Raw genomic sequence first — 12,420 nt, forward strand, 5'->3', positions numbered from 1 at the left:
CAGATCATGTTCAATGACCCTGTCTCCATTGAGACCCTTAACATGCTGGACAGTACACGGAATTGCGACGGCAGTCACAGTATCTAGAGCACTTTGGCCTCGTTGCGCAATTTGTCCACAAGCTCCTCCACAGACTTAACGATGATGCCGCCCTTGCGCTTGGGCGGCTCCTCTACTTTGACTGTCTGCAATCTGGGTGCCACGTCCACGCCAAGCTCCTGCAGCATCGCAGTCCTGGAACAGTTGATATACAAATATGGCACACCAGGGCAGCATGCGTTCCGGTTTCAACTCCCCAGAAGCTTGTCATGTGCTGATAGCCTTGGAATCAGCCAACCACAAATGGTACAGCAAGAGCGCTTTGCAAACGCAGCATATATCCATAAATTCTTCTTTGAACCACCTTGATCTGGATTCACTGAGTTCACTTCTCCACAAGCAAAACAGCCAAATCTGCCTTCACTGTGGGACAAATACAACTGTCCACACTTGGTCCGTCTAAGCTACCAAGTATAGGCCGAGACTGCACAGAACAGCAGTCAGACGCACCTCGGGTGTGAGCTGGTCGATGGGTTTCTTCTTGGCCTTCATGATGTTGGGCAGCGTGGCATACCGCGGCTCGTTCAGCCGCAAGTCTGTAGTCACCACCGCCGGCAGCCGCAGCCGCAGCGTCTCAAGCCCCCCGTCAACTTCTCTTGTCACAACTGCTCTCTTATTGCCTGCCTCCATCTCCACCTTTGATGCGAATGTCGCTTGTGGCCAGCTGAGCAGTGCCGCCAGCATTTGGCCTGCGCACACAATACTTTACTCTGAGCCTCCCTTTGCGGCAACAAGTTCATTCAGGCCGGTATGCATGCGATCTGCAGCAGTGACTCTCTCTTGGGATGAGCTACAAAGACCACGGCTGTCATGATGGTTTGTCCCAGGTGCGGCTACACTAGCAAGGGATCTGACTGAGTGCAGTGGTCCGGGTTCAGGGCTGTAGTTTGCATGTGTGCGAGCTGTGACAGCAGTGATGGGAGGATGCAAGTGAGGCAGCGCGCCTGTCTGGTTGCAGTCGTCGTCGATGGCCTGCTTTCCCAGCAGAAACATGTCTGGGGTCTCCCGCTCCGCGATCTTGGCAAGCAGCTTGGCCACTGCCAGCGGCTGCAGCTCGGTGTCTGTCAGCACGTGGATGCCCCTGTCCGCCCCCATCGCCATTGCTGTCCTGATCTGATCCTGCGATGGTAATATTGAAGCAACGTTTGGACTCTGGATTTGACGAATGACTGGCACTTTAGAGACTCTTTAGCAAATTTTTTGGCACGGTTGAGGCCTGCCGCCGCACCTGACAGGCCTTGGGTCCTAGGCTGACTGCAACGACCTCCTCTGCCAACTTCTTTCCTTTAAGCCGCAGGGCTTCCTGACGGATGCAATAAGCCCTTCAAGCCTTTTCAAACCCTTTCAAATGATTTTGTCTCTCCTTTAAATGGCAGCGGAAAAGGTGAGGAGGCAAGGTTACCTCTACTGCAATTTCGCAGAATGGATTCATGCTCATCTTCACGTTGGCAGTTTCCACACCACTCTGCAGATATCAGCCTTTTGCTAAGCCATTGCTATCCCCATAGAGTTTGGGAGTCAAGTCAGGGCTGATGGGACTGCTCACAGAAGAGACAACGCACCTTGTCTGCTTTGACACGAACTCGAGCATTGTAATCAATGACCCGCTTTACTGCGACTAGTATTCTCTTCATTCTGTGGCCTGCAGCAAGTACGATGGAGAAGAAAAGTGCTGTCGTTTCAAGCCATTAGAGACTGCACTTCTAATCGTACCGCTGCGTATTAGGCTTCCTGTCAATTTGGAAAAATTCACTCGATAGTTCACAATGTCTCAATCGTACAAGTCCTGATCGTTTCGCAAGTGGAACTATGAACTCCTTGTGTTCGGACTGATCAGCTGGGTAATTGATTGGTGCTGTGCAATTCAATTGAGCTAATATAAACTGTACAAAAGCTTTGCAGTCCCAAATTCTAACAAAATCGACGTCAAAGAAGAGCGATTCCTCAGAAAGAGAGATTGATGGACACGAACCAGATTCCAGGGTCTAGTCGTCAGCATGTAGGGTTTTCTCTCTCTCGCTGATGGCCGCAAATAATTTTCATTCTTGCAAAGCATGCTAGGATAGCGTGGCTTCATCTTTGAGATTGCTGCAACTATAACGTAGCAGATTGGCTATGCAGTTCAGGGAAGTCCGGGGCAGATCCCGATCTAGTTGGAATCGCTGACCCAACTTTTGGGAACATTCAAGACATTTTCAGATTTCTCACAATGATAAATGCTCAGGGAAGACGACGTTTGGCACAGCATGTCTTGCAGCAAAGTCTGCCAACTTGGACAGCTGCGGGTGCTCAACTTGGTGTGGGCATGGGGCGTAGTTTGTCTTCAGAGCCAGGGTGGGACATACCATCATCCTCATGGATGGAACTTCTATCCTTCCCTTGTTTTATTTCCTGCTCAGTGCTTGTGGGGCTGGGCTCCACATCGTATTTCTATCACGCCCGAATGTTGTTGTCTCCTGTCTGCAGGGCTAGTGCTCCTCCTGAGACAACAGGACCTGCCAGGAGCCGTGGACGGGGCAGAGGATTGAGTCTACCTGTTCAGCCGCAGGACAGTCGGCAGCAGGGAGGTAGGACACAAGGGCTCAGGAGCACAATTGTCACATCCTCAATTCTTCCTAGATCTCAGCATTCTGATGATATATATCAGCACACCAACTGAAATGCAGTATAGTAACCATCACACTGTGCATGCAGCTCCACCCAGACCCCCTGGGCCAGGCGCACCGGGCAGATTTCAGGAGAGCAACATGCAGCAGGCAAGTGCTCACTCCCATTGCACATAATAATCTGGATCTTGCATGTCCATGGACATGCGCGAATGTCTGCGATGTATATATAGGCACAGAGCTACTGGCAGGAAGCTGCAGCCAGCCTGGAAGTTTGAGCACTGACTTATATTGACATATCACCGGTGATTGTTCTCAGCAGGACCAGGGAATGAGGCCGATGCGGCCCCAGATGAGACCGCCCCAGGCCCCTTATTTTGACCGAAGACAGGGGCCGCCACAGGGGCCACCACCACAGAGGAGGATGGGCCCTCCCCAGCAGGTCTGCCTCACACCACTTGCTGTATTACTGCGTCATGATTTAGGCTCCCCTAATGCTTTAAAGCTGTGAGGCTCTGGCTTGTAAGATATGACAGTACTTTTAGAATTTGCACGCCTTTCCTGCCAAGAGGCAAGATGCGTCTGCAGACGATCTCCATGAAAAGGGTGCCAAGACCCTTCCCCTTGATGGGCTCGCTAGATAGATCCAAGCAAGACCCAATAAACCTTGGGTCACTTAAAATCTGCTGTCTGTAACTTGGTGCATGTGCGGTGTGGCAGGGCGGCATGCGCAGGCCAGGGCCGGGGCCGTATGGGCAGCAGATGGGCAGGGGAGGGCAGCAGAGGCAGGACGGGCAGGAGCAGTGGCCGCCAGCTGCCTCCGGCCGATTTGAGGACGCCGATGAGGACCCACTGGCCCCCTCACTGGGCCCCAGGAACCGGGTGCAGCCCTGCTTATACACATTGGCTGTTCAAACACATGTCTTTGGTACCCATCACTTCCAGCTGAGTTAGCAATTTGACAGCACTTTCACGGATCTTTCTTATGAAGATGTGCTCAAACTCACATAAGAGAGGAGATCAAATTGGATGATGATAGCTTCACTGCAGCGTCTGATGTCTGGGGGATGTATGTGCTGTGGCAGGGGCGCCGCCAGTCGCTGATGAAGAAGCCGATGCGAGACGGTGCGCCTGAGGAGGAGGGCGGTCAGGAGAGGGCCCTGGCCATGCGCAGCCGCGGCCCTGGCAGGGGCGGCGCTATGCAGGGGCAGGAGGGAGGGGATGTGGCCAGGAGGCCTGCCCGCAGGTACAAAATTTTGAGCCCCTTTCTGTATGACTGTTTGGGAGGGTAGCGATCCATCCAAATCCACAGAGACCTCACACAAAAGCAGGGCAGCAGGGGTGGATATTATTTTGTCAACAATGCAAGCGTAGCTCACACCACACCAGGGTTGTGGTGCATGGCTCTGGGCGTTCCAGCGAACCTGGAAAATCTGCTGCCAGCCTGTGCAGGGAAATGGCTCAAGTGAGGGGTTGCTGTGCAGGCAAGCAGCACAGGACTGGGGCGGCTTGGCAGAGGTCGACGAGGAATATAACAGGGCTGAGGGCAGGCAGGGAGAAAGCATGTGGAAGACTGGCGTCAACCCGCAGGAGGAGAGGGAGGTGGGTCTGTCGTCCCGAACACAATGACAAAGTAGTGCGATGTCTGCAATTGCGTGAGACTTGTACGGCACACAGAAGTCTTGCATGATCAATGTCATACATGGAACAGCTGCTTTAGCCTCCTATGGCCTACCTATTATTCATCGAGAGGCATGATGGAGACATAAGAGTTCCCCCGCTTTATTCTGCTCATGTCACTCCGCACCTTGCAAGGAATTCTGCTCCATGACAATTTGGATTCGAGAGATGTGGGCGGTTGCTGCAGGCCCGGGACGCGATGGCGCGCTTTGTGGAGGAGGAGCAGCGGCTGGGCTTCATGCGCCCGGGGCCCTGGCAGATGGCCGAAGCCGACCCGCCCGCCTTCATCCCGGTGCCGGCCGAGATCATGAAGGATCGCGAGCGCACCGCCAAGGTGACTCATCTCAGCAGCACCCTCCCTGCACCGCGCCTGCGAGCGTCTCCTCATCCACTCAAGCTTACAGGCTCTGTTTTGGCAGGATCTCTGTGTTTTACTGTGTTCCACACAACACTGTCTTTGGAAGTTGAAACCGACACTATCACCGCTCTTGGACACAAGGTCCAGGCTTGACCACCAGATAGCTTCTGCTTCTGCCGGTGTGGCAATCCCTGCAACCTTCCGGTGGTCTTTGGCCCACTCATGCCAGGCAATGTGCCCATCAGCACGCATGAGACCAGTAGACAGTGCTGACATCATTTTCCCATGCGCAGCTGGAGTTGTTGGACCCTGGATTGGACATCGCGATTGGCGCGCCGCCGCCCTCGCGCGTGGCGGCTCCGCGGCTGAGCTCGGCGGAGGCGCTGGAGCGGCTCAAGCCGGACCTCATGCACACGCTGGGCATGGCACCCGGCGACGAGGAGGCCTGGGCCGAGGCAGTGGAGGGCATCGCCGAGGAGATCGACTCCCTGGGCATCCAATCCACCCCCGACACCTGGGTGCGCGCCCTGGCAGCCTTGAGTGCTGCATGCATGATCTGCTTTTGGATCAGATTGAAGCCAACTATTTTGAGAATTATCCTGGGATTATGAAAAGGTGCGACTCTAGCCCAAATGAGCAAATGTTGGTCAGACACTGCAAGTTTAATGCTGATGCGGACCGGCCTTTTGGAGCGCCATGGACGTAAAGCAGTGTAGGTCGCAGGACAGACCCCGACAGCTGCCGTTTCTGGGGCCTAGCGTGAGGGAGAGCTGGTGAGGTTCAGCATGCTGCAGGCTGAAGAATGCTGAGTCTGTGGCCCTGTGAGTGCAGGGTGAGTTGGAGGAGCTGGAGTCGCTGGCTGCAGAGCTGCTGCCAGAGGGCCACGCGATGCACGGCCACCTGCAGCGCTCCCTGCGCATGCTGCAGGTGGCATTCCCTCCGCCCTTCTTCCACCTTTCGCCCGTTGAATTTGCTGCCCTTACGGGGCACATGGGCACATACTGGTGCTCCAAACTGTGTTCCTTGGGAGGATTCCCTTTCGGAGGATATACAGTATTGAGATGAACGGTGCACTGCTGCAGGCCAATCCGTCATGGCCGCATGAGGCCAAGTGCTCGTACCTGAGGCGCCTGGTGAAGGACCTGACTGGACCGCTGCCCAAGCGCCTGCAGGCCAGAGCTGCTGTGCTTGATTTCTAGCCAGCTATGCTGGCCTGCATGATGACAGAGTGGGCCGAGGACCGAGAGGACAAGTCGGCAGATAAAAGAGCTGCACTTGGGATGTTCATATCGTATGTACGGGATGTACCAAGAGTGCTTTTGCAACACTAGACGCGTCATGATTGGAGCATGTAAGTGGGAAAAGTTGTAAGTCTCATAGGAATCAATGGTTTTTCATTCCTTGACAATGCCTCTTCAGTACTATAAGAGTCCTGCTGCTAGACATGTTCCATGAAAAGACTGTTGTAATGGCCCGTACAAATCATGTTCAAACAACAAAGGAATGCACATTGTTCGCACTGATTAGACCCTGAGAAACAAGCAGACTGCAGCGCTATTAGCGGAATTATTTGGCAAACAATGAAAAGCCTTTCGAGGGATCCAAAAGTACGGCGGTATTGTCAAATCTCGCCTGGCAGCATGGTGTCCAGGGTGATTTCACATGCAGCGGGCGGGGCATTGGGGATCAAATGGGACACGCATGCCCTCTCTTTTAGCAACTCCTCTTCACTCGCCTGCCACTCAGCAATATCGCAGAAGTAATTCAGAGCAGAGGCAGGGAAAGCAAACTCTGAAAGGCACCTTGCATTGGGATTTTGGAAATTTACATTCTGAAGAGCACTTCCAAATGAGGCAGGAGTGGACCCACCGTAATTTTCTCATCAAGCCACTCATCAATCACAAAATCGTCCACGATCTCATACCGCCCATCATCCTGCAAACATAGGGTCTATCAGTCTCTGTCATGCATGCGGCTCCAGCAAGTACCTGCCTTAAAGCAGGGATGCACTTTCAACACAGCATGCTTGCCCACATTTCTATGCATGCCTAGTATTAAAGAATTGGGCAGGCTTGGAGGCAGCACGACCTTGGATCGGCATGGCATGGAGAAGATGAGGCCCTCAGCAATTCCATATGGGTTGCCATCCGTGCAGACTGCGCTAGAGAAGCAGTCACCCTCCGGCGTGGGCGTGACTAAGCTCTTGAGCGCATCTGCAATGCTGACTGCTGTTGAAGCTGCTGTGGATCTGCTGCACCTCTCTATAATAGCGCCACCTGCAAAAATACGTGGCCCAGTCAAGCCCACAATTTTTTGAGCTATGTACAAGCTACTCAATGGTCAATATGGGTTGGCAGCTTGCGCCGCAGCAGCTCCTCACCTCTGTTTGCAACGGTCGGTGTGAACTCTTCTCTGAACCATCTCTCAACTCCAATCACATCAACGGCAGGCTCCCCCGCGATCCGGGCGTTCAGAAAGTCTGGTACCTGCTTAAACAACACCTCTACAGTCTTAAAGTACTGCTAATGTATCCACACATCTGTGCCACCATTGTGCAGTCGTGTTGTCAACGAATGCCAAGGACAAGGATGCTGCTTTGCTGTCACACAGTTTGTAGCGTGATGCGGTTGTAGTGTGAAGGTGCTGTGCGTTTGTCCTGTGATTGTACTAGGGTTGCGCCATTTTTTGCCTCTAGGACGCCTTCTTAATATATATAAGGACCCTGGTGACTCCAACACCTTCTGTCTCACCATCCCACGAAGTCTAAACTCAGCACCTCAGCAAGCTGCATTGATCTTCTGGCAAAAAGTTATCAGCTCATCTCTGCAAGACAAAAATGGTCAGGATGGCAAAGGTACTTGGCGAGGTTTCAAGCACCTGGGTGGTGCTGTGGTTGCCCCAGACGGCGACGCGAGAGAGGCTGGTGTAGAAGCGCCCCGCTCTGAGCGCCAGCTGGCACTTGGCACGATTCTCGTCCAGCCGCGTCAGCGCGTGGAAATTCTCTCTGCGCAGGCGAGGCGCATTCTCCATGCAGATCAGCGCGTTGGTGTTGCAGGGATTGCCCACCACCAGCACTTTGCAGTCTCTGCTCGCCACCTCGTCCAACGCGCGACCCTACCACCATCCTCTCTGCTCAGCTGCCAGTGCTTCAATACTCAGACATAGCACATCTGTCACATCTCCGTTGGCACCCCTCTCTCAAATGAAGCTGCCACCAGGAGATGCATGCAATGCCAACTTCTGAGCAGGAGCGATCAATGCAAGAGATAGCAACCAGAATCTCTTTGATGGGCCCATAATTATAGCTTGAGGGTTGGTGGCTGACCTGCTCACGGAAGATCTGCCCGTTGATGTCAAGCAGCTCTGCCCTTGTCATACCTGCAGTACAAAGGAGTTGGCGTTTGTTAATGCAGAAATGAGTCATCTGATGTGCAATCGACTGCGCAGATATTACTAGCGTTACCCAACAAAGGCGGAAACTTGCCTGGCGTCCGTGGGTGTGCCCCGAGCAGTATGACCCAGTCAGCATCCTTGAACAAGTTGCGAGGATCTGTCCCTATTCTCACCTGACCATTGGCCCATATGTCAGCTGCACAATAATTGGTGGTGGACATCTTCGCAAGCAATAGCTTGAGAGCACATCTGCAATAAAGGCCTGTCACCTCTCTCAGTAACGGGTACAAACTGTCCTCAAGCTCCATGGCAACGCCTTCCAGTTTCAGCAGCGATTCTTCACTCCCCAGCAGCTGAAAGCTGACAGGCTGATCCATCCCAAACACCCCTCCGCTAGCCAGCTGCGCAGGAACAGTTGCATGTGACAGATGAAGCATTCTTCATCCAGCGTAGAACAAGGGATGGATGGCGCTGTATGTCATGATGGTGCCGACAAAATGAATGCGTCACCATGAAGAGGAGATGGCTGGATATATTGCCAGCTGCGCCACTGACCGCCACTCTGATGCAGCTCTTCCAAACCTTCTGTAGAAGCTCCTGGTCTTCCTGGACTCAGAAGCCACAAAATGATAGTCAAGGGGCCCAGCATAAAGTACTAATTTATTTACAAAATTGTAGGAACGCATAAGGGCAAGAATTGGATACTCTCGCATATGACTCACGTTCCTGACATCATAGCTGAGCTTGAAGACCCCATAACTGTCAGCTCCATTCGAGGACGCCAACGGAGCAGCGGTGGCAGCCTTACTTGACGCCGCTGCGTTGGAACTACAAATCGGTGTGAAAGCTCTATATTTGGTGCGGCATAAGGGTCTACCTGCGGTAGCACACACCATTGCAACTTTGGTGGCCAACGCATCATCAGCTCCTGCTTTTTGGAAGATTTCAGACTCAAAGAACCTCACTCATAAGGCACCATCCTGTTCCTCTGTAATTTATTAAATGGTGCTTCAGAACTCGCCTTTACAACCCAACTTCAACGGTTGACATCCCGATGTTTGGTTTCTGACGGTGTGCGTTCTCATGATTTAGTGATCATTTGATGAGGGAATTAGACAAACTAATACAGATCATTCACTATCTGCTGCCGTTTGCACTCATCCAGGAGGAAATTTGTTCTGTCCAATCGACGGTTTGAGAAGTGGGTAGGCAGCTTCCCACCTGTTGGAAGGTGCTTAATTCCTAGTTGAAAGTTTCAACTTGAAACAGTATCTTGATCCACTTAATTGAGCTATACATTGCGTAATTATTCATATCATTCTGCAAAGATTGAATGAAGACGATGTGAAACGTACTTATAATAGAGCAATCCATTGGCAACAGACAAGCGGGTAGCTGGTAAGACAGGTGGCACTCCTAGCAAAAATGCTTGCTAGTCCTAATGTCTGATCTTGTCAATCAGTCACAATAATGTACAAATCAGTACAGGTACCAAGTATCAGAATGTGCTACTTAGTTGCAACAGCAGCCCGGCTCTTTCCTGCCAACCAAATGCGCTCTGGCTGCCCGGGAAGCGCTGTGCTCAGTAAATTGTTAGCCTACTCGTTACCTGCAGTGTACATGATATTTCAATGCACACACAATAGCTTCAGACCAGAACTTGCTACGCTACTCTTCCTAATGAAGATCTTCCGAGCAATCACTTGCTTGCTGCCGGTGTGAGGCTGATCAAGCCAAGCAGTGCAGTTCAGATGCTGGCATAGGTTGGGGCATTGGCCTTGCCGGCAGATGTGGGGCAGCCGCGCTGGTGCATCATGCAGCAGTAGTGGCTGGGGTCGGTATTCCAAATGCTGGGGTGGGACGAAATGTACGCCGCAAAAGTTGAGGACTGCATCCTGTCTGTGTTGTTCAGTGTGCGCCCTGCAAAGCACACCCCCTAGCTCTGCAACCTGACAGCAGATAGCTTGCAGCAAAAAGGAATAGATCCGGTACAGAGAGACACTGTATGACAGAACAAGCCTTACCTGTCCAACGGGGAATGAGGCCGGTGCGGTCATCAAGGCTGGGTTGCTGGAAGTCATTGTGGGTCACAAAGAGCGCAAACTGACTGGCCACTACGATGTCATGGGCGATGCATATGTAGCTAGCTGCCTGCAGTTCCTGCTCCTTAGTCACAGCCTGTGTCCAGCCCAGCACAGCCACTTGAGCCACCCAATCTCCTAGCTTTTGAAATCAATGTGATACCTAGAGTGCTGCGAGATGGTGGGCTATTGATGTTGCAGTAACACATTCAGCAATTTTAGTCACTGCGACACAAATCTCAGTCACGAATGGCGCTCACCGGCCAGCCCTGTTCGGTAGCGGCCATCATGGCTTGGGGCCAGCGGTGCGGCTCTGCCACTCCCGCGCGCCGCAGCATGTCCATCTGGAACTCTGCTATGCGGTCAATGTCCGCAAAGTGGAAGTATGTCGGCCAGTCCGGCTGCAGGCACACCCCCCACAACCTCGTTCTAAAATTCCCCACACCAGCTTCACCACACCATGACAACAACTCCTGCCTTCAATAAAGAGAAATGCAAGATTACAAGGTGTTTCTCCCGCCATGTACCCGAGTAAGGAGACAGGGCTGCCATGATGTAATCGCAAGGCGTGCAAGAAAGAAATGCAGGAGAGTGGCATGTCAGGCATGCGAGGTGGAATTTGAGTGGCATCAAGTGCCAGGCAAGCAAGGGGAGGTTGATCAGTGCGGAGGACATGCCTTGGTGGGGTTGCCATAGGGGTGGATGGCCAGGCTCCAGTCCATGGAGAGGCCCAGCCGCTCCCACATGCCCCTCACCACATTCAGGCTACCTATGTGGCAGTGCTGCAGCCCTGGGAGGTAGGGCGGGCAGGCTCCTGCCTGCTTCTCCCATATCTGCTCAGCACTCCAAAGGGAGTCAGTAAGTATAGGCTGCTTTCAGTCTGCTGCAAGCGCTGCTTGCAATGAAGTTGCCCTCCAAATTCAAGAGAAAATTTCCAGCTTGTTCATCAGCATGCCATCTGAAATTTTTGCATGAGCGAGACTGCCAGCGTCAAGAAGATAACTTGGAAGGGTGCTGGATCACCTGGTCAAGGCTGATGTAGATCATTGTGGGCACCTGGCTGTGCCTCTGGATGGCGTCGTGGGCCAGCCTCATCATGAGCGCATACCTGCACCCCAAAAGGACATCCTTTCTATCAAGCGCATTAGCTTGCCCATGATGGCATCCTTTTCAATTGGCATTGTTTCTCCATTGGCTCATAAGGAATAGTGAGGACAGGACTCACGTGTCCAGCCAGAGGCTGATGTCTGACTGAGAGATTTCTTTGTGGTTATCTATCGTGGGAGAAGCGTCAAACCAATCCCCATTAGCCACTTCATTCCAGATGATGTAGTGGGTGAATCTACCACCAACATTGCGGTTGTAGTGCTCTGCGCAAACAGAAGCCATGTGAGCAGGCCAGAACTGTCATAAGGTATTCAAGGACTCTTGAAAAGCCCAAAAATCTTCAGATCTGGCAAATCGGCAGAAGATGGTAAGAGAGGCCTTGTCAGGAGTGATATAAAAGTGCATAGACAAGGGCTGTCATACAAGGGGCATGGAGCTGGTGCTCGCACCTGCTATGAAGTTGACAAAGTCCTGAAAGTCGAGCATCACGTCCGGGCTCTGGGGGATGCAGCCTCCCAGGATGGTCGCGTTGTGGATAATTTGGCCCCCGCAGAAAGGGCTCCGGAAGGGGGGTCCCGGTACTGCACAGCAACAAAGTCACTCCTGCCATCTCTTTCCTCCCATCAACTATACCTTACTGCATGTCCATTGTATGCAGATAGAAGTACAAATGCAGAAAGACCTTCCCAAAATCTAGCAGAATGTTATGCGGTGAAGATGATGTGCTTACTGTCCCAGATGGTGGCGCAGCTCTGGATGCCGTGCAGGGAATCCAGGGCCAGGTACGCCTCAAACAGCTGGATCTGGGCGCTCGCATAGCAGTGGAACCTGTTGTAGCCCTTCTGCTGCAGCTCGTCCAGACTCGCGGGCACCTGCAAGTGTGAAGTCCCCCTTCACTAAATGCCTCTTATTGCACAGGGATTCTGCAGTGTGATCAGAAAAAGTCCTTTGCAAATTTTAGAATGCCAGTTTTTGCACAGGAATGAAGGTGAAAGTGACTCACAGGCTGGTACCCAGGCTTGCAGGAGATGGGTGTCTGTGAGGGCAAGACATCAGACCCCTCAAAGGCTTGCCAGAAGACATTGTAGCGCCGCAC

General features: G+C 52.6%; 3 protein-coding genes across 3 annotated transcripts; 1 reads left to right on the forward strand and 2 right to left on the reverse strand.

Annotated features, from left to right (window-relative positions):
• Nucleotides 1-83: 83 nt before the first annotated feature.
• Nucleotides 84-2,406, reverse strand: COCSUDRAFT_36222 (electron transfer flavo protein beta-subunit; the record flags this gene model as incomplete). The annotated part of the gene is made up of 7 exons (XM_005648485.1): nucleotides 84-218; nucleotides 550-788; nucleotides 1,044-1,218; nucleotides 1,328-1,402; nucleotides 1,502-1,564; nucleotides 1,662-1,717; nucleotides 2,394-2,406. The coding sequence occupies 7 exons, from the start codon at nucleotides 2,404-2,406 to the stop codon at nucleotides 84-86; spliced, it is 756 nt and encodes a 251-aa protein (XP_005648542.1).
• Nucleotides 2,407-3,036: 630 nt separating this feature from the next.
• On the forward strand, nucleotides 3,037-6,222 carry COCSUDRAFT_65688 (hypothetical protein; the record flags this gene model as incomplete). Its single annotated transcript, XM_005648486.1, has 8 exons — nucleotides 3,037-3,147; nucleotides 3,426-3,587; nucleotides 3,791-3,951; nucleotides 4,190-4,307; nucleotides 4,573-4,719; nucleotides 5,037-5,261; nucleotides 5,575-5,670; nucleotides 5,826-6,222. The coding sequence occupies 8 exons, from the start codon at nucleotides 3,037-3,039 to the stop codon at nucleotides 5,940-5,942; spliced, it is 1,137 nt and encodes a 378-aa protein (XP_005648543.1). The 3' UTR covers nucleotides 5,943-6,222.
• Nucleotides 6,223-6,364: 142 nt separating this feature from the next.
• COCSUDRAFT_36224 (malate dehydrogenase) lies at nucleotides 6,365-10,561 on the reverse strand (the record flags this gene model as incomplete). The annotated part of the gene is made up of 11 exons (XM_005648487.1): nucleotides 6,365-6,478; nucleotides 6,613-6,678; nucleotides 6,832-7,019; nucleotides 7,124-7,229; nucleotides 7,621-7,857; nucleotides 8,069-8,121; nucleotides 8,228-8,309; nucleotides 8,406-8,537; nucleotides 8,647-8,742; nucleotides 8,859-8,939; nucleotides 10,478-10,561. The coding sequence occupies 11 exons, from the start codon at nucleotides 10,559-10,561 to the stop codon at nucleotides 6,365-6,367; spliced, it is 1,239 nt and encodes a 412-aa protein (XP_005648544.1).
• Nucleotides 10,562-12,420: the final 1,859 nt, after the last annotated feature.

Source organism: Coccomyxa subellipsoidea (assembly GCF_000258705.1).
Source record: "Coccomyxa subellipsoidea C-169, whole genome shotgun sequence".
Taxonomy (NCBI): domain Eukaryota; kingdom Viridiplantae; phylum Chlorophyta; class Trebouxiophyceae; family Coccomyxaceae; genus Coccomyxa; species Coccomyxa subellipsoidea.